The 20,824-nt window shown below is 49.7% G+C and overlaps 1 protein-coding gene across 3 annotated transcripts in view; it reads left to right on the plus strand.

Annotated features, from left to right (window-relative positions):
• Nucleotides 1-20,673, plus strand: part of MAP3K3 (mitogen-activated protein kinase kinase kinase 3) — a 62,687-nt gene extending 42,014 nt beyond the window's left edge. For 2 of the 3 annotated variants that reach the window (XM_060645729.3, XM_060645730.3), the window contains 10 exons: nt 6,094-6,227; nt 9,025-9,098; nt 11,048-11,115; nt 11,322-11,414; nt 12,025-12,216; nt 12,955-13,103; nt 13,749-13,880; nt 14,344-14,473; nt 14,804-14,981; nt 16,094-20,673. In XM_060645729.3, the coding sequence (XP_060501712.1) occupies nt 6,094-6,227; nt 9,025-9,098; nt 11,048-11,115; nt 11,322-11,414; nt 12,025-12,216; nt 12,955-13,103; nt 13,749-13,880; nt 14,344-14,473; nt 14,804-14,981; nt 16,094-16,322 (1,379 nt within the window). In that variant the 3' untranslated portion in view covers nt 16,323-20,673. The remainder of the gene's footprint in view (nt 1-6,093; nt 6,228-9,024; nt 9,099-11,047; nt 11,116-11,321; nt 11,415-12,024; nt 12,217-12,954; nt 13,104-13,748; nt 13,881-14,343; nt 14,474-14,803; nt 14,982-16,093) is intronic. The other variant, XR_014136026.1, reaches the window with a different exon arrangement.
• Nucleotides 20,674-20,824: the final 151 nt, after the last annotated feature.

Below are 20,824 nucleotides of genomic sequence, written 5' to 3' on the forward strand. Positions count from 1 at the left end.
CAGGTGGTGTAGAGTGTGGCTCAGAGATCATGGGGGACTTCTATAGGCAAGGATGAGGGGAGAGGGCTTTTTGACTGTTAGCCTGTGGAAATCTCACTTGTGCTTCAGACTGGCTGATGTATTTGGAGGAGAATAAAGGAAGGTGAGAAAGGATGCCTGGGCCACTTCCTAAGGAGCCTTTAATGCCCTTGGGCTTATTGGTAGGCAGTGGGAAGCCACTGAAAATGTTGGTCCCTTATGCCCATCTCCGTTACAGTGTTTGTCACATTATCTCCGTATCAAATGACATTTTTATTCATTCATTTATTCACTTCAGGTTTAATTGTCAAAATATCAGCTATGTGCCAGAAACATGGGAAGGCAAAATGACCTGGCTTCTGCCCCTTATGTCTCTTGTAGATGCATAAGACAATTTGTCTTTGGGAAGACAAATACTTACTTATCATGAGATTAATGTATGACTTACAGGCTGTGGCTGAAAGGTGTGTGGTGCTATGAGCATGTATAACAGAGGGATGTGCCCTGACTTGGGGGGCCAGAAAAGCCGTAGCCTATGATCCGGAGCATGCATGTGGGAATTTTGCAAAGGGAAACAGGGAAGAAAGTCTGAGGCAGGGGGAGCTACACGTGTGGAGGCCTGCTGGCTGGGGGAATATGGTGTGACTGAGAAACAGAAAGAAGCCCTGAGGCTGGAGAGCTGAGAACAATGGGGAGGAACCATCTAAGGCCAGGGAGGGAGGCAGAGCCTTAGGGTCCATGGTCCTATGATTAAAGATTTTGATCTTTAATGTTGAAAGCAGTGAAAATCCACTTTCTTGTTTTTAAAGTGAATAGAAATGGGTAATGTGACATATTCCAATTTGTGTTTTGAAAAGATTGCTCTAGCTACATTGTGGAGAACAGATTACAGGGGAGCAAGAACAGATCAAAGAGAAACCATGTTGTGCTGTTTCGAAGGGGCACATGCACCCCAATGTTTATAGCAGTGCTATCGACAATAGCCAAAGTATGGAAAGATCCCAAATGTCCATCGACAGATGAATGGATAAAGAAGATGTGGTATATATATACAATGGAGTATTACTCGACAATCAAAAAGAATGAAATCTTGCCATTTGCAACTACGTGGATGGAACTTGAGGGTATCATGCTCAGTGAAATTAGAGAAAGACAAATATCATATGACTTCACTCGTATGAGGAATTTAAGAGACAAAACAGATGAACATAAGGGAAGGGAAGCAAAAATAATATAAAAACAGGGAGGGAGACAAAACATAAGAGACTCTTAAATATAGAGAACAAGCAGAGGGTTGCTGGAGGGATTGTGGGGGGGGATGGGCTAAATGGGTAAGAGGCATTAAGGAATCTACTGAAATCATTGTACTATATGCCAACTAACTTGGATGTAAATTAGAATGAATGGATGGAAGGAGGGAGGGAGGGAAGAAAGAAGAGAAACCATGTTAAGGTAATGCAGTTTGGTCCAGAGGAAGAAGACAGAAGCTTGGATTAGGCTGGTGACAGTATTGGAGAGAAGGCACAGGTGTATTTGAGACATTTAGAAGGTAAAAACAACAGAACACAGCATTGTGGTGGTTCTCAAAGTGTGGTCTAGGGTGGGGACTCAGTTCAGGGGGTCCCTGAGATCCCTTCAGGGGGTCTGCGGTTTGCTTTTTTACTGATTCTCTCATGAATATACATTGGAGTTTTCCAGAGGTTACATGTGTGAGGTGATGTCATTGCTCTGATGGCTAATAGAATGTGTGCTTGTATATTAATGTGTTTTCAAAAAAAGTTGTTTTTTAAAGTTTATTTATTTATTTACTTATTTATTTATTTTGAGAGAGAAAGCACGAGTGGGGGAGGAGCAGAGAGAGAGAGAATCCCAAACAAGCTGTATATTGTCAGCACAGAGCCCAGCTTGGGGCCTGATCTCTTACGAACTGTGAGATCATGACCTGAGCTGAAATCAAGAGTCAGATGCTCAACTACTGAGCCACCCAGGCGCCCTGTGTGTTTGCAAAATTTTTGAGCTTTAATATCTAATACAGTGAATATCAATTGATAAAACCCTCTTAATAAAAGCTATTTGATGTCCTTGGTTTTTAAAGTGTAAAAGGGTTCTAAGACCAAAGATTTCAGAACTACCATGATACTATATTGATTTTGGAGGGGTTGAATGAGCAGGAGATAAGTTACTGGTTTATGGATCTGGATGAATGGCACTGCCTTTCACCAAAACAGAAACAGTCGACGAGAGCCTGGTTTCGCATGCTGAGAAGAGGCAGACCTGATGTTTTAGAGGTTGAATTAGAGGTGCCTTTGAGAGACCTAAGAGGAGATAGCAAATGAACAGTTAGATATACAGGTCTCTAGAGGAGAAAATCAGGACTAGAAAAAAAAAATTAGAAATTGTCCAGCTGAAGCCATGTGCCCAGGTGAGGGGCCCTAAGGAGAGACTGCAGAGTAAGAAGAGGCCTAGGACTGAGCCTTAGGAACCCAGACACTTTATGGCCAATTAGGGGAAGATGAACCTGCAAAGGGCACAGCAAAGGAGTGACCAGAGAAACAGGAGGGGATAGGGGGAGGCCTTACATGGTACCAGCCAGGTTGGAAAGGGCAGACCAAGGGCAACTTGTCGTTTGGTCCACAAATGTCTGAGTGCTTGCTGTGTTGGTGCAGCATAAGGCTGTTTGGAAATGGAAGGAAACAGGAAGAGGAAAGAGTCAGGGTTTAAGCATTGGGCAGTAGAAAAAGTGCTTGGAGTAGAAATGGGGTCAAGAAGCCTTAGCCATTCAGCCCCCAACCAGCAGGAGCAAGTGGGGTTTTCCTCCTCCCTCCACCAATATGAAGGAACCTGTATTTAGTGAGAGACAGTAACATGCACGTCATTCAGCCCCCACCGCACCATGTTCAGTGATGGGGAAGTGCAAGTGCAATTTTAGGTCACGCTATTTGTTTGAAGTTTTTCCTTATATTGAATTGAAAATCTGCCTTCTCTCACATTACCCAGTGACTCTGGTACTGCTCTCTTGAGCAACACAGATGTACAGATAACATCTTTCATCTGACAATTTTTCAACTATTTGAAACCAGTTATGTTTACTTTTTGTTCTTTCCATTGTAATATACATACCTTGAATTTTAATTTTTTCAAGCCAATTAGTCTATTAAACTAGTTCATGCTAAAAACTAAAAACAAGCAACAAACAAACAAAAACAACTAGGTGATGAGTTAACCCAAAAGAAAGATCCCTGTGGGGAGATCTTCAGACAAGGCAGCTGGAGTTTCCCTATGTGACGATGCCCTTCCTCCTGTCTTTGCCTGTAGAAATTTTACCCACCTTTGAAGCCAAGCTCGAGCACCATTTTTTCCCATATACATTGGGTGGTGCCCTTAACCCATGTAGCCAAGCCCTGCCACCTTCTGACTCATGTTCCGTCTAGTGTGTCTTGTTAAGTGCCTTTGCCTCTGTTCCTGCTCCATCTTATTCCTTGTCTTGCTACTGCAATCCCACAGTTAGGCAAACCAGATTGCAACCCTTAAGGAATGGGTAGTGGGGGAGCAAAGGCAATCAGTTCTTTCAAGGAGCTTGGTGGTGAAAGAAAATCAGAGATGGGTTAGTGGTTTATAGGAGAGCCAGACTGTAAGCCAGAGATCTGAGCATGCTCACCAAGAAGGGAGGCGCAAAGTCAGGTGAAAAGAGTGCTGAGGGTGGTGCCAAAGGAACCGTAGGGAAGCCGACTCCTGTGGCAGATGAAGCGAGGAGTGCAGGTAGAGGGTCCAGAATGCTTTGGCCAGGGGAAGGAGAGAAGGAAAAGTTCAAGCAGAGGAGGAGAGAAGTGTTGAAAGGATGAGGTGACTGGAGGGAGCCATGGCAGCAGTGGGGTAGAGAGCTGTGCACAGTGCAGACCTCCTGTCCCCCCTGTCCTGGTGCAGTCGGAAGGGCGGGGCCTGGGATCACACAAGTCAGCTCCCTTCACTTCCACAGGGCTCTTCTCCTTGCCAGAAATTCTTCTGTGATGCTAGATGAGACCAGAAACTGTTTAGTAGTGGTGGCAACTTCAGAATAAAATGGGAATTTTGAAAGTTGAAACACATTAGGTTGTCCTCCGGGTCTCATGGGATGAAATATTCTGCACAGCCTGGTCCAGTGTGAGCACACTAAGAAATACTGGTTAAGACTTCCCACTGAAGAAGAAAAAAAGATTCAATTCCTCCCCCAATCTCATCTGCCCAGCAAGAGACAGCAGAGTTTAGAGAAAATAGTTGATGTCCAAAACAGCTATCTCTTTGTACTTGGAATGACCTGCACATTAACACTGACCCCAAACCCTAGAACTCCCTGCAGAGGCAACTTCCTGACTGCATCAGCTTCCTGACAGGAATCTCCTATGAGAATGGGTAGAATCTGAGAGCCAGTCTTTCAGCTTTGGGTGAGAGTTTTGCTCGGACTCTGCACTATGGGTTAAGGACCTAGCAGAGAGCTGGCATGGCCCAGGAGGAGCACAGACGGCCGGCAGCTTAAAGCCCTGGCTTTCTCCTTATGTGTAGAACACCATCATGCAAAGCAGTGGGCCACTCTGGACACAGGCCTACTACTCTGCTTTGTTGCTTCAGCTGTTGCTGCTGGGGCCCCTTGGCACAAATGGCCTCATGAGAATAGAACAAGATTGGGCTGGAATGCCAGGGAAGGGCATCCTAGAGAGCCTGCTGTCCCTGCCATGCCTGCTTTCCAAGGCCTGAGTTGAGTGGTCTTGCTTGCGTAGTGCTGTGATTTGTGTTGTCTAGCTCACTGCTGTCTCTGCTGGTAAATGTGGGCGCATCAGTGAGTCTTGCAGTCCAGTGTCCTGTCCTGTTCAGGTCCCTGTCTTACTTGTTCTCGACTGCTGTTGTAGCCCCCAATTTCTGAATTGAAGATAAAAACAAAACTGAAAATGCTCTGGGGCAGTTCTGCCAACTCCTGGTTTTTCCATTTGCTTCCTCTGATAGCCATTGGTTTGGGGAGACTTCCCTTTCCTGCCCCAAGCTGTGGGCCTGTGCACAATAGCCCCTGGCCCATTGCCCATCAGATAATAAGGCTGGCTCTCTGCAGGCAGCAATGTGTATTGGAAAAAGTGAAAGTCTCTGGCTGGAAATAAAAGCTCAGAAAACCTTTGCTATTTTCCCCCAGCCCCTCCTGGGTCTGTAGTGCTGGCCTTGTGAGTCAGTCCCATCCTACCTGGAAAACCAGGGGAGAGTTCAGTGGCAGCTGGTGAAGAAGAGAATGGATGTTGCATTCTTGGATATTCACCTAGGCACTCCATGTAACAGACTGGGGCAGTTCATCCTGTCTGGGGATAGTTTAGATCCCTGTCTGGGGATTTCATCAATAAGTGGGTTTTTCTTTTTCTCTCATCAGTCCCTTACAAGAGACATTTTTGTTCATTCTAGGTCAGATGTGTAATACCTTTTTACCCCAGCACGTATTGCTCAGGGTTCAGGTGCACAGAGTAGAATCCACTCTAACTAGTTTCAGGAAGAATAGATTTAGTGCACATCTTGGCTTACAGGGTGGAGAGAGAGAGAAACAGACACCACAGAGCTACTCCCTCTTCTGTAATCTGGAAGCTACCAGATTCAGAAGCACAGTGCCCCTCTGCTCTGCTTCACACCACATACATAGAGGATGCCTGCGTCTGTGTCTTGACATCGGAAAAACTGGAGACCAGGTGTGGGGCCTCTGGTAACACTGCAGCAGGAAAACCGCGGCTCCCATGACTGTGTCCAGGAGCGGTAGGAATAGCAGGAAGCCATCTCAATCTCACACAAGTGCGTCTGATTGGCTGGACCCCAGGGGGTCTTAGATGTAATAGCTTTTAGCTGATTAACTTCGAAAGTGCAGGAAGGCATACCTGAAGCGTGGAATGGATCTTGAGTCTAACCCATTTTATCGGCCACATACAGTGAAGGAAACGAATGGAATTCTGCTGAGCTCCTACCTTGTACCAGCCTCTGCAACAGACATTTGGTCTCACCTGGTCCTGTGTCTGCTCCTCTCAAGGGCACATCCTGGGCTCTGTTGTAAAAGATCTTGTTTCTGTGCTCTAGGCTCCCAGAACCCTGGACGAAGCTCACCTCCCCCTGGCTATGTGCCTGAGCGGCAGCAGCGCATTGCCCGGCAGGGGTCCTATACCAGCATCAACAGCGAGGGGGAGTTCATCCCAGAGACCAGTGAGCAGTGTGTGAGTATGGGGTCCGGGATATGCCTTGGAGTGTGTCAGACCAAGGCTATAAAGGGGCTTCTCAGTGGTCACTAAGAGCGACTAAGAGCACTCTGAGCTCTTAGAAATCACCTTCAGTTCCTTGCCATTTGGCTCTCTCACAATATGGCAGCTTCTTCAAGGCCAGAAGGAGAATCTCTTGCTCCAGTCTGTGGATCATAAAATGTAACATAAAGATGGAGTCATCAAATGTAACATAATCACAGGAATGAACATGCCACCCTCTTTGCCATAGTCTGTTGACTAGAAGCAAGTTACAAGTTCTCCCCTTATTTAAGGGAAGGGGTTTATACAAGGCTGTGACTCATTGTGGGGGTCACTCTAGGGTACGTCCTCCAGAACAGTTTACCCATTTCAATGGCTAACTTTTTAACTAGTGGCTCGCTTGATGAAATGACATTTTAGCTTAGTGAATTCAGCGAGAGCGAGATCTCTGGCTTCGTTCTGAAGTCTTGTCACAGAGCTTTGCTTTGATTGCGTAAGAGAAGGATCTGCACTTATAAATGTTTAGGAGTCGGTCTGGGAAAGGGGGATTTCTTAAGAGTAAAGTGTCCAGTAGAAGGACCAGCACCATCACGTGAGGGATTTTACAAAAAAACTGATCCTTGTAACTTTTCTTTCCCCTAAAACTGATTCTTACAACTTTTCTTTCCCCATGATAGCTAATCTCTGAAAGCGTTATCCAAACTATACAGGCTGTGAGAAGCCCTTTACACTGCTTCTTCTCTCTTCTGTTAACTCTTGCTTTCCAGATAAAATTATGTTTATGGAGTGCTTTTAGATAAGGATTCCCTTCTTAGGTATTTTACTGACTATTCTTTCTGTTTTCTTTAACCAGAACACTTCTGGACATTGGCTGTGTTAGAGGTGACTTGGGTGTAAAATCTCAGATTGCAAATGAGTTTATTGCCTTTGGTCTTGATCCCTCCCCGTGGCCCTATATTCTGGTCCTTTTACTTCTTTGTTTTACCTGGCTAGCCCTAGAAGGTGTGGGAGTATTAGACTCCTAGAGAGGACAGACTTTTAGAAAGAGGCCAAAGAAGGAATGCATAGGTCCTTCCCTGGTGCCCCGGACTCTTTAGCTAAAGTGAATTGTTCCTGGTAACGGACCATTCAAGATAAATCCACTTAACGGAGACCAAAACATGTATGTAGTGAAAGAATATTCAATTGGGCCTTTCTGGAAAAGTGAAACTAAGATAAGTTTATTTTGTTTTTTCTTTAATCAGATTAAGGAGATAGTTGCATCTATTTGCTAATTTTTAGAATGAACAAAAGCATGATTCAGGTAAAATTTTTTGGCTTAATTTGTATATCAAAAATTTTGCTAACACAATGTAACTTCCTTGACTTCCCCTTTGATTTCTTCAGCATTGTCATAAAGATTGTCCTTTTGGGGGGCTCCAGGGCATCTCAGTAGGTTAAACGTCCAACTTCGGCTCAGGTCACGATCTCATGGTTTATGAGTTGGAGCCCTGCATTGAGCTCTTTGCTGTCAGTACAGAGCCCACTTCAGATCCTCTGTGTCCCTCTCTCTGTGCCCCTCCCCTCCTTGCTCTCTCTCTCAAAAATAAACATTTTTTTTAATGTTTATTTTTGAGAAAGAGAGAGACAGAGTGAGTGAGGCAGGGGCAGAGAGTGAAGGAGACACAGAATCCGAAGCAGGCTGCAGGCTCTGAGGTGTCAGCACAGAGCCCAACGCGGGACTCGAACCCACGAACCGTGAGATCATGACCTGAGCCAAAGCTGGACGCTCAACCAACTGAGCCACCCAGGCGCCCCTCAAAAATAAGTAAACATTAAAAAAAATTATCCTTTTTTACAGAAGACTTCGCAGGATTCAGTGAATTTTCCAAAGGCCCCTTTTGAACCTTTGGTATTCCTCCTTCATCATACCTGCCATGTTATTGTACTCGCACATTCTTCTTCTGTTAACTGGTCTCACTTTGAAATTATGGGCAAGATGGACCCTAGCATTAAATAGGAAGAGATAATTTGAGTTGGAAACTAATTTTATGAAAGTTGTTAGTGAATTTTCATAAGTCTGATTTCTGCTTCTCTATGTAATTTTTAACTTTGTCTCTTAGATAATGAATACGCTGATAGGGAATACCCCCTTAGGCTAAATGAAGGGAGTTTAGTTGGAGAAAAAACTAATCTGAAGGCTTTTTATTACTGCATTCGACCAAGGGCCAGAGAAACACTTTAACTTACATAGTAGGTACTTATTGCTTGTATATGAGAACCAGGAACTAGGAAATTTTTCATCTGTATCAGCTGTACAATAACTAGTTTCATGACTTTAAACAATTCTCCTAACCTTTCTAGACCTGCAGTGATTTGTCAGTGAAACGAGGACAATACTTGTCTTTATAAATTTTAAATCATGGAGTGTAAACAGAAGCATTACAGTCCCACCCAGATGCACTGGAAGCCTCTGCAGGGTAGTACCAGCTCCATCGCCAGGCTCCCAATGTTCACGAGCCAACAAAATGCCAACAGGAGAAGTAGCATCTCTGCTTTGCTCTCCTGGCAGAGCTCCTTGGGATGCTGGCCAGGCACTTTTCTCACTCCTGGAAACTTGCCTTTCAGACTATGGGGGAGAATGGTACCTTCCTAATTATTCTTCCCACTGCACAGGCAGAGAAAGGGCACTTTCATATTTTGACAAAAAGCACCATTTGCTGGACTTGGCTGGGCCGTAAAGCCCTGAGTCACCTGGCTGGGATTGGGTTTTATTGTATGACTTGCCTTGCAGATGTTGGATCCTCTGAGCAGTGCTGAAAATTCCTTGTCAGGAAGCTGCCAATCCTTGGACAGGTCAGCCGACAGGTACGGGACTGTGGCTGCTCTGCGGGTTAGTGCGTAGGCATTTTTGGAACTGGTGGGCTGAGGAAATAGAGTTAGCTAGTATGTCTCTGATCTAGACACTGGTCTGCAGACCCATGGTTAAAGCATCATGCTTCTGGGAAAGAAATCTCTTTCTGGGATTCCTAGCCATCTCCTTAATTTTTCAAATACCATGAAGAATGTTATGTTTGTATAGTTTGATGAATGTCATAGAAGCTCATGATAGCAATTCACATGTATTAAATGCTTGCTCTGTTATTCTGAGTGCTTGACATGTTCTGAGGTTCTGTATAATATACACGCTGCTCTTGTGCGCTTGGCCTCATTGCTGTGATCTGGCCTGACAAGCAGTGAAGTTCAGTGTTTTGGGGACAAAATTGAGTTGTTACCTGTGGGTTTACCTTATTTTTTTTCCTCCAAGTGTTTCTGGCGGAATAAGACACTGGGCTGTAAAAACCAGAAAACAAAATATCCAGACTGCCTAGCTTACCATGCTGCTTGGTGTGGAATTTTGTTCACACACTTGGGGAGGGAACAAGTGCTATCTTTTACATACCAAATGGTTCTGTGGAGCTGATTCACCCATCGGCAGGGGTATGTTTAGAGTTGGCTTTAGCACTTATCCAGCCAGCCTCTCACCTTGACCTTGTTATTTCCAATAACACATTTGATCATGTCTGGCTGTGTTTAGGGCTGTGGTCAGAGGCTTTGGAGCAGGTTTGAGATTTTTTTTTTTTCCCTGTAACTGATTGTTCATATGGGTACTGACCTTGTGACTATGGCCAGATCTGTATTATGTCTTTCCTAACAGATCTGAAAACTGATGAACAGTGTCTTCCCTCTAGATGTCATAGAATTCAGTCATAGTTACTTGCTAGTGTCCAGCTCATAGCCTTGTCAGGGGCTTGCTCTTCAGCCAGGGTAGCAAGAAGGCCCAGGCAAAAGTGCCAGGAGTTACTGCCACAAACTGTAGGCTCTGCCAGGACAGGGACCAACTCTGGCTTTGGGTTATCTCCTAAGCTTTGTGGCTGAGCAGGGGTGGGGAGTGGGGTGGGCAGTGGGACAAGACTACAGAAAATCTAGTAGTTGTGAAGTAGGGGGCGGCCCCTGTGTCATTGCCTTGACCGTTTCTGACCTGTGGCTCTCTCAAAAGGCACTTACATGTAAGGGAGAAGACCCTTCAGGTGAATGCTAGGAAAGATAGCTAAATGTACCCACTTGGTTCTTGGGTTTTTCCTCTGCCCCTTCAATACTTTGTTTTCTTTCCCTTGGGAGTGAAACCCAGTGACCTGGACTTACTCCCTTGAGGCCCAGCCTAAAGCACAGGGCTTTCCTCTCCTCCTCTTTATGGGATCTGGAGCCATATAGAGCCCAGCTCCACCAAGTAGAAGTCCAATAGCTTGGGACAAGTCCCTTAACCTCTCTATTCCTCAGTTTCTCCATCTCTAAAATGGGATGGTGGTGATTAGTCTGAAAGGAAGATGCTTGGTGTTGTTGCTATTTTTATTACTGCCCTGAACAAGGGAGTTTTTTCAACTCTTCCCCTGTTACCAAGGTGGGAGGAATGGGCAAGAAGGGAAAGTGTTGTGCTGCCAAGGTGGAATTTGGGAGGCCTGGAGGGGTTTATTATTCAAGGTTCTGTCAGATTTGGGCCTCAGACTAGTAAAGAGAAAGTAGTAGAAGGCTGAACTCAGAAGAGGGCCGTTTCTCTCAAACTCTGCTTCCTTCCCAAACTGTGAGAACAAGACTCCATACCAAACAGCTAAGCAGTTTGGATATCTTGTTTTCTGGGTTTTCTATCCCATGTAGTGATGCGGGAGGGAGTTAGAAAAGGGAGTCCATCTGGATATCCTGCCTTCTGCCCTAGTGGGCAGCCTTTTGAAGTACACTGAGCCGATGTCCACGTCGTGATTTCGTTTTGTTTTTTCCAGCCCATCCTTCCGGAAATCGAGGATGTCCCGAGCCCAGAGCTTCCCCGACAACAGACAGGAGTTCTCTGGTGAGTTCCCCAGAGTCTGGATGAGTACTACAGGGCTTCCGGGTGGGGCTGCAGGCATTCCACTCTTGCTAGCTGAGTTGGGCAGCCAGGACTGTACTTCAGTTCTCCTCGGGCCTGCTGTCCTGAGGTCTCAGGTAACATAGGGGCTTAAATGGCTTACTCACATTGATCTACCCAGAAACCAGCGATTCCTCTATCTTATTCAGATCGGGAAACTCAGCTGTATGACAAAGGGGTCAAAGGTGGAACCTACCCCCGGCGCTACCACGTATCTGTGCACCACAAGGACTACAATGAGGGTGAGTGCACCTCCACCCTGCCCCCTGCTGGCTCTCTCAGAACGGACTCAGGTAGAGCTTTGCCACACAAAAGCACTGCCAGGGGCTGGGCCCGGGCACCCCAGACCCCATGTTTCTTTCCTTTATTCCTGAGAAAGTGTGCCCAGACTTGAGGCACTAGAGACTGAGGGGAGATGGGGGAAAGGACGGCATTTGGAAACCAAGATGCTGGCACTGGGAACACTGTCCTTTGTCTGAGCGTGCTGCATGACACCAGCTCTCCAGCGCCCTCTTCTGCCCCATGGCAGCAGACAGAATGGAGCTTCCACAAAGGTTTGATTTGGGATTACCATGCCAGGGAAGACAGACTTCAGCAGTGGATTGGCCTTGTGAGTGATGTGGCACCCGAGGGCCAGCCCCGTGCCTTCCCTTTGGCCAGGGCTTCCTGAGCCATCTGTGGCTGCCTTCTAATTCCTGCTTTTGTCCTGATTCTCAGGGTGCTTGTGACATGAACCATTCTGGCTTGAGTTAGGTGAAAGGGCAAATGGTGACGGTGAATGATGTGACGTGCACAATTAGCCTGGTGGGCAGGGGTCTGACTTGCTCTTCTCTGGCCCCTGCACTCCTTCAGGCAGAAGAACATTTCCCCGAATACGGCGTCATCAAGGCAACCTCTTTACATTGGTGCCATCCAGCCGTTCCCTGAGCACAAATGGCGAGAACATGGGTTTGGCAGTGCAGTACCTGGACCCCAGAGGGCGCCTGCGGAGCGCGGACAGCGAGAATGCCCTCTCTGTGCAGGAGAGGAACGTGCCTACCAAGTGTGAGGAGTGGGCCCTGGCTAGGAGGAGACTGCCCAGGGGGTGCTCAGACAAGCGGCAGGGCAGGAGACCGGTGGTCCACCGGGCTCGTTCAGCTCAGCAGCAAGCTGCTCTGGCCCATCCTCACCACACTGAAAGAGCCTGTGAGTCAGCAGCAGATCCCCTAGGCCTTAGGCCTCAGTCCACTGCTGTGCAACAAGCCACTTCCCCTCTCTGGTCTCTAGTTTGACCATGTTTAACCAGAAGAGCAGTGTTCTCGGTCCTTGCCATATTAAGATATTTAGGGGGATGCCTGGGTAGCTCAGTCAGTTAAGCGTCTGACTCTTGGTTTCAGCTCAGGTCATTATCTCACAGTTCATGAGTTCGAGCCCTGCATCAGGCTCTGTGCTGATGGTGCGGAGCCTGCTTGGGATTGATTCTCTCTTTCCCTCTCTCTCTGCCCCCCTAAACAAAATAAATAAACTTAAAAAAATATTTAGGGACTTAGGAAATAAAGATATTTGATCAATGCAGAGGAGCATTTAACCATGACGTTAGCTAATCATCTGCTTCTCAGGACTTGGGCCTAATGGTCCAACTGATTGGGGCACTGGGCCTGCTCCAGGTGGGTGGGGATGTTGGGCTGAGAACTAGAGGGGGTCTTGAGCCAGAGGTGCCATCACAAAGCCTCTGGAAACCAAGGCAACATCTCAGTAAATAATGTGCCCGAGCTAATGCTCTTTCCTTCCATTCTCCTGTAGCTCCTAGTGCCCCCATCAATTGGCGCCGTGGGAAGCTCCTGGGCCAGGGTGCCTTCGGCAGGGTCTATTTGTGCTATGACGTGGACACAGGACGTGAACTTGCTTCCAAACAGGTCCAATTTGACCCAGACAGCCCTGAGACAAGCAAGGTACTGCCTTTCGCATGGTCTGGCTTACAGTCCCCCACCCCCTCCCCAATAAAAATGCCTGTCTTGTTGCATAAACTAATTGCTCGAGATGCTGCAGGATCTTTCCCCCATTATTCTTCTTCCCAAGTTCCCTTGCTCTCCACTCTGGCCATGGCTATGGGGCAAAGGGACTGTGGTCCAAAGAGCATCAAACCCTCCAGGGAAGGGATTAGGTATGAGGAACTAATTTGATGCCAAAGTACCAAACCACCCAAACCGAGAGGCAGTGGCCAGTCCTGGCCACCCTCACCAGATGCACAGTCTCTCTCAGCCCTCAGTCCAGGAAGGAGCTTATCTTTGGAGTTCAACTGTGATTGTGGCCTGTACTCCAGTCCGAGTGGACAAATACAGCAGTTACCGTAACTGAGCACCACAGCCCATTCTCCCACCCCACTGCCTGCCCTCTTCCAGCATGGGAATGCTACCGTCCCATGGGCTACCCAGCGTTGTGTCCAAGGGCCAGTTGGGAGAGACTCCTTTGCTCCAGCTGAAGTTCCCGAGGCAGACAGACCCCTCTAAAGTCACTTACTAGGGAAGCTGAGCTGATCCCACATGGGCAGAGCCAGGACCCTGGAAGCCAAGGTGACCACTGAGCCCCTCCCACAGGAGGTGAGTGCCCTGGAGTGTGAGATCCAGCTGCTGAAGAACCTGCAGCACGAGCGCATAGTTCAGTACTATGGCTGCCTGCGGGACCGCGCCGAGAAGACTCTGACCATCTTCATGGAGTACATGCCAGGGGTATGTGCTCCTTGGTGCATGTGGGACACACACAAAGGAGGGCCAGACTTGGGCCGTGGGCTCCGGGGGAGGGGCCCCTTGGACATGCTTCTGATCACTTGAGACACCGGAGGCTCAGGGAAGAAGGTGAGGTGATACTCAAAAGTCGGCGGGGGTCCTCCATCTGGCCACAATGATGGTGTGAGATGTGAAGTGTCCCAGGTCACCCTGACCCGAAGCTTACAGGGTGATTGCACTGTCCAGTAAGTACTGCCTGTAGCTGGTGCAGAGGGCCTTCCCTTCTGGATGCGGGTCACACGTTGCTTGACGGAAGGGCTGCCTCATATTGTTCTCCAAGCAAAGCCTGGTGCATTGCTCATGGTGGGTGGCTAAATCGCTCCTGCTACAATGCTGGGGGCTGGAAATAGCCTTGCCCCTTCCTACCCCTTCCTGAGCTGACTCCCTCTGACTCCTGTGGCTGTAGGGCTCAGTGAAAGACCAACTGAAGGCCTACGGAGCTCTGACAGAGAGTGTGACTCGCAAGTATACCCGGCAGATCCTGGAGGGCATGTCCTACCTGCATAGCAACATGATCGTTCACCGAGACATCAAGGGTGAGCAGGCACAAGCTGTGGGGTCCTCAAGACCTGACCACTTAAGAATTCTGGATTTTCTGAAAAGTGGGACTTTAATTGCTTCTTTGGGGGATTGGTGCAGATTGGTTGAGCACTTTGGGAAAATACTTGTTGGGTGTTGTGCAGTTGTTGGCCCTGGTGATGATCATTTCATGCTGTAGGGCTGAGCCAATAGCGTGTTTCTATTCATGTCCAATTCATGGTAGAGTCCATCCTCTCCAGCAGCCCTGTGACCTGGGAAGGTGGGGGGAAAGGGTGGATGGTAGGAAATGCCCAGAGGGTGGCAGCCTCTGTTCTTCCATGCCTTAGGAGCCAACATCCTCCGAGACTCTGCCGGGAACGTGAAGCTGGGGGACTTTGGGGCCAGCAAGCGCCTGCAGACCATCTGCATGTCGGGCACGGGCATGCGCTCGGTCACGGGCACACCCTACTGGATGAGCCCTGAGGTGATCAGCGGTGAGGGCTACGGAAGGAAGGCAGACGTGTGGTGAGTGCTGGGGACGTGCTGGGATGGCATATCTGTGTCTGGTCTGTAGTGACTCCAACCTAGAAATGAGCCCATTTGAAATGTTTCAGTGTGGTGGGAGGAAGAGGAGGCTTCCCTCCTGGCAGCTGGGTCATATGCAGGGAAGTGGGTGCCCGCAGCAGCCCATAGGGCAAATGCATTGCGTTTTAACCCCAGATAGCACCAGTTTGTTATTGCTGGGAACTTAGGCCACAGAAAACATCCCTAAAGGAAGTAGCACCCATTCTGAAGGCCTGGGTCAGTCTCTAAATATTAGCAAGCTTCTTCCTTTCCTAGCATTCAGATGGCTTGCATTTGCTCGCCCTAACTTTATGTCCATCCTCTGAAAGGGCCTGGAGGTTGTGAGAGCATCTCTTCCCCTCACAGTGTCATTGTGGTAGGCTGAGTATGGTTCCCTGAAGGTGCCCACGTACTGACCCCATAACCTGTAAATGTCTCCTTACGTGGCAGAGGGCCTTTGCAGATAGGATTAATTTAAGACTTTTGTGATGGAGAGATTATCCTGGATTATCCAGGTGGGCTCAGAATAATTGCAAAGGTCCTTACAAAAGAGAGGCAGCAGGCCAGAGTGGATAGCAAGTGATGTGACAGTGGAAGCAAGAAGCTGGAAGGGGACATGAACCAAAGAGTGCTGGCAGCCTCTCCAAGCAGAGCCTCCGAAAGGAGCCATCCCTGCTGACATGTTCACCTTAGCCCATGGAGACTAGTTCTACTAGACTTCTGGTCTCCAGAATAAATTTGTGTTCTTATGCCACCGGGCTCATAGTAATTTGTTACAGCAGCAGTAGGAGACTAATACGGTTATCTCAGAGCTCTTTCTGTCCATGCCTAAGGGATCTCTTCCCCAATCTCAAGACCCCCCTGCATGGGTATTGGTTGATGAAGCCCATGTAGATGAGGCCAACAGTGCTTTGAGGCCTCTTCTGGCTTTGAGGACTCTCTACAGAGATGTCAACCCTCAGCTTGGTCCATCCTGCCTCAGGGTTTTCTGAGAAAGGCACCTCCTTCCACGGCGATGGGCAGGTTAGGGAGCCTGGGGCTGGCCAAGGGGTGACATGGGATTCTCTCTCCAGGAGCCTGGGCTGCACTGTGGTAGAGATGCTGACAGAGAAACCACCTTGGGCAGAGTATGAAGCCATGGCCGCCATTTTCAAGATTGCCACCCAGCCCACAAATCCTCAGCTGCCCTCCCACATCTCTGAGCACGGCCGGGACTTCCTGAGGCGTATTTTTGTGGAGGCTCGCCAGAGACCTTCGGCCGAGGAGCTGCTCACACACCACTTTGCACAGCTCGTGTACTGAGCTCTTAAGGCACGCTGCTGCCCGCCGCCCCTGCTGCACAGGCATGGGGCTGCTGTGGGGCTCAGCAAAGCTGCTGCTTCTCCCAGGCAAGGCTGTGGACCATGGAGCTCCAGTCCAACCAGCGTTTGTCTATGCCCCTTCCACTGCTGGGGCTCAGAGCCAGGGTGGGGTGGCTGCGGCCTCAAGGACTGGGAGCCCCCAGCCTGCCAGACCCGAGAGCTCCAGCATCCTAAGCTCAGTGTGGAGGGGAAGGGGCTAGGAACAGTGTGCAAAGCACTGAGGGCCTTACCCTCAGGGCTGTGTCCTGACACTGCAGTCGGCACCAGAGCCCCAAGGGTCTTGGGGCACAGGACAGACACAAGGGTCTGAATAGTGTTAACTTTCATGCAGAGTGTTATTTTGTTTCTCCTCCCCATGTCTGGAGACCACCAGGGCGTCTCTGGGCTGGATGAGCCCACCCAAGCCTGAGGTCAAGCCCAGCATCCCACAGCCAATGGAAGGCAGAGGCCTGGGCTGTGCTCTCCCCAGAGCCCCCAGGCCAGCTTTGCCAGTCCCTGTCCTTTACCAAAGATGAATGAAGCAAATGTTTTGCTGCCTTATTCAGGGAAGGAGGAGCCCATCCTGCCTGCTCCCATGACCCTGCACCCCTCCCCCACCCCCAGCAGGGGCCTGAGATGTGGAACTCCCCCACTCGAGGTGGGGAGACCCAGTTTTGTCAATGCAATTGTCTCTGTTTTACAAGTTGGAGTCACTCTTATGCTGTACCCAGTTTCTAAACTGGAGACTCTGTGTGCCCTCGGGCTCTGAGTATCCCTGTTGTGGGCTTGGGCCTTTGGGCTGGATTGGAAAGAGCTGAAGGTAATGGCCTTTGTGTTCCTGACCTGGCACCTGTCTCCCCACTGGAGCAGAAAGGAAGATGGACAGCATGGTGAGGGCACCTGACCCCACTAGCCGCCCTGAGCCCTGGGCAGGCTCTTCTGGATAGCCAGGGAAGTTGTATCGGGTTGTCTGTGAGTTGTGACCCTGCTAGGCCAGAGCCCTCCCTGGTAGAAGGGAGAGCCCATATGATGTCACCAACTGTGTCCCAGACTACCGTCTCTGTTCCTCCTTGGCCAGCCTTGCCCTCCCCCATGAGGTCTCAGCCCCTTTCCCTTCTTGGAGGAGGAATGGTAGCAGGGGTCGGGGAGCCAGTATCTCCAAGCAGCTTAGAGTTGGCCTTATTTACCTCAGCCTGGGCGCTGGTCCTTTCTTCCGGCCCCTCCCCTCCAAAATGTGCCTATTGCTAGAGCTCCTCCCTCCCAAAACCCAGTTCCTTGGGAGTTGTCATTAAAGGAACAACAACAACAACAACAACAACAAAGCCAGTGCCCAGGGATGGGTCTCTCCAGGGAGCTGGGGATTAGTGCCAGGCAGCTCATTGCCAGCCATGCCCACTTCCCCACGGGCACCAGAACAAGCCAAAGCCTTCGTTGTATGTTGACGATGCACTTTTATGAATGTAGTTTCTATCGCTGTTTTTAGCCTTTTCACATCATGTAATGTGAGGCCTTGTACTTGTTAATTTATATCTCAGATCATATTTGATGGTTTTTATATATATCAATTCTAGATTGTTACAGGTGATGGACGCCTCGAGAGAGAGAAGAGAAAATGAAAGCAGCTGGTTTTGCGGGAATGTGTGCTGCACGGTGCCAGTTGGGCCGAGGCCCCTCTGTTTCCATCCTTGTCCGTCAGGGGCCTGTCAGGCACCTCCAGCCCAGCCCTGTGAAGACAGTGAGCAATGTGCTCCTGTCGCCACCTCGGCCCTTGCCCAGGGTGGGGACTGGCCCCTCATCTTGACCAAAGCTGCCAGATGGCAGCTCGGCCTCTCCACGACCCCGTCCTGACGGCTGCAGCACTCTTCTTGGGCCCACGTCCCTGTGCCCAGTCCCTGTGCCCCAAGAGGAAACAGAGCACAGTGCCCTTGCCGCAAGACGACTCTGTGTGTCCCAGCTTCAGGCTCTCACAGAGCCCCACGCCCCGGGGTCTTACCTCACAGGGAATGGGTTTTAAAAGTGAATTTACAAACAAGCCAACAAACGCTGCACTCCAAAAAAACAAAAGACCCTGACTTTTTTGTGCCAAAAACTGTGGACATGCTGGCTCAGCATCCTCAGGACCAAGCTGTTGCTTAATTTTAATTTATTGTCTTTATATTAATTAACCCAGATGACAAGTTGTGGGCCTAGGACAGCCTGGGCCCAAAGATTCTGAAAGGCAGCCCCCTAGCAGCCCCAGGCTTGCTGTGGGAAGGGCCATGCTGCCATTTGCTCATCATTCCATGGGCTATGCCGGCCTTGGCCAAACCTTCACGGAGAGGTCAAGGCTGGGGACGGTCCACACCCTGCCACCCTCCTGCCCCTCCCATGCCCCTCCCCTCCCCCTCACTCTGTGTCTGTGTCTGAATTGTGGATCGTGCAGAAGAACCTGCAGCCATAGTTATTTGACTATATCTCGACCGAGGGCTTGCAGTGCAAAGCCAGGCCAGTGTCGCGCATTACTTACAATAAAAGGGATCATTTATACCCAAGGGGTCCTGTGGAAATGCTTTTGGTTGAGGTGTGGAGTAGGTGTTTGCCTGGGAGGAGCCAGCTATGGTGCCTGACAACCAGCTTGGGTCCCTCAGCAGGAAATTTGACTCCAAGAGGGGTCCTAGGAGGGGATGACTTGACTGGTACCACTGTTAGCTCAGAGGTGGCTCCCCTCTTCCCCCCACTCCCAGGAGCTCTGCTGAGGGTGCTTCTATCGCAGCTGATTATCAAGGTGGTATACTACTGTCAGCCCCACCTGACCCAAGTGTCACCACTGGCTGGGTTCCCAGGACTTTTGTGGCCATCTAGTAGTCATCCCGCTGCAGGTATGTACTCCCCAGAGCCATATCCTTGCAGGGCAGAGTTCAGGTACCTCCAGGAGCCACCTCTCTGGCATCTCCCCCTGGTCTGCCTGCTGCTGGTGCTTAGCTCAGAGCCAGGAGAGACTGTCCTTGTCCCCACCTGAGACCTCCAGTGCAGAATTTGGGCCTGCTTTGCATGAGGCTATCAGCTCTCATGCTGAGGACCCAGTGCCAACTCTGCTGAGTGGTAGCTCTACTGCTTCGAGGGGCAGGGTCCACCCCAACACAGCACAGTGGCCCATCTGCCACTGGAATTTGAGTCCCAGCTTCCTATCCTGTCCTATGGCCATGAGGTCATTTAGGAACTTGAGTTGTATGGGGCGGTGGCAGCAAATCCCCCAGGAGTCAGCCCTCTTGTTCCATCAGTTCAGGTAGCCCACAGGCAGTTTGGGGGAAATCAGGACAGTTGGGTCTGAGACAGGACAACCCAGATTTCCTGCCTGTAATCCGCTGGGGGTGGGGTGGGTCTCAGTTCCTCCAAGCTTGCAGTATTCGCCCTGCTGTAAACTGGTGTCCCTCAGAGAAGCACAGGAGCTGTTTCTCCTTGAACTACATGGGAGTGACCATGGCTGCCCCACTCCCCAGAGCTTGAAAAAGCAAGGGGAAGATAACAGATGGGGAAGGGCACAGAGAACCAGAAACCCTTTAACAGCACTTGCTGAATCTGCTGGTTTCCACCAGCCTTTGTTGATTTCTAGGGCAAAGGGGGTCTAGGCAAGGACAAGAAGGGTTCTGCCTTGCAATAATATACTTAAGTGCAGTGAGGCCGGGCTCCACATCACCTGCTGATGGCCTGACCTCCTCCTTCTTCTTTTTTAATAGGCTCCACACCCAATGTGGGGTTTGAACTCACAACCCTGAGATCAAGAGCCACATGCTCTACCAACTGAGCAAGCTAGGCACCCCAGCCTGACCTCAATTTTTCAACCGACGTGGAGTTTCAGTTTTAAAGCCACTCTGGGTACGACAGCATGGAGACCTGGCTGTTGAAAAAGGAGCACCCCCTTTTTCTCAGGCTGGCTGGTATTTCCCTGACACCCATTTCTCAGCCCCATCCCACCCCAATCAAGTCCAGGAGTGCTCTAGGCTGACCATGTCCCCTGTCACCTCTACATGACTAGTCTGTATCTTTCCTGCCACAAAGCCCCCCATCAGGCCACATAATACAGAGTCAGGATCTGTTAAAACATGTTTAAAACAGGGTTGATCGCAACAGTCAGAACCGGCAGCAATAGGGGACAAGAGGAGGGGAGCATGGCCAATGCCAGCCCCCACCCAGCCAGTCTCTGTGGCTCTCAGCCTGGCGGTGCTTTAGCTTCCGCTTCTTGACTCCGGTGGTGCAAGATGGGTCCCCAGCCCCACTGGGCATGCCCTGCCTCGCCTATGGGGCCGGGGGGGGGGGGGGGGGGGAGGGCAGGGCTAATCAACTTCCCCCTCCACTCCCCCACAGGGCCTTGGTGGGCATTCTGTGAGGCCCAGCGAGGGCATGCTGGCTCTCCTTCCTCCAGTCTCCATGGCTCAGGACCAGGCTAAGGGCAGAGGTAGATGGGGAGATGTGGGGGCCACAGAG

Source organism: Panthera onca, chromosome E1 (assembly GCF_046562875.1).
Source record: "Panthera onca isolate mPanOnc1 chromosome E1, mPanOnc1 haplotype 2, whole genome shotgun sequence".
Taxonomy (NCBI): Eukaryota; Metazoa; Chordata; class Mammalia; order Carnivora; family Felidae; genus Panthera; species Panthera onca.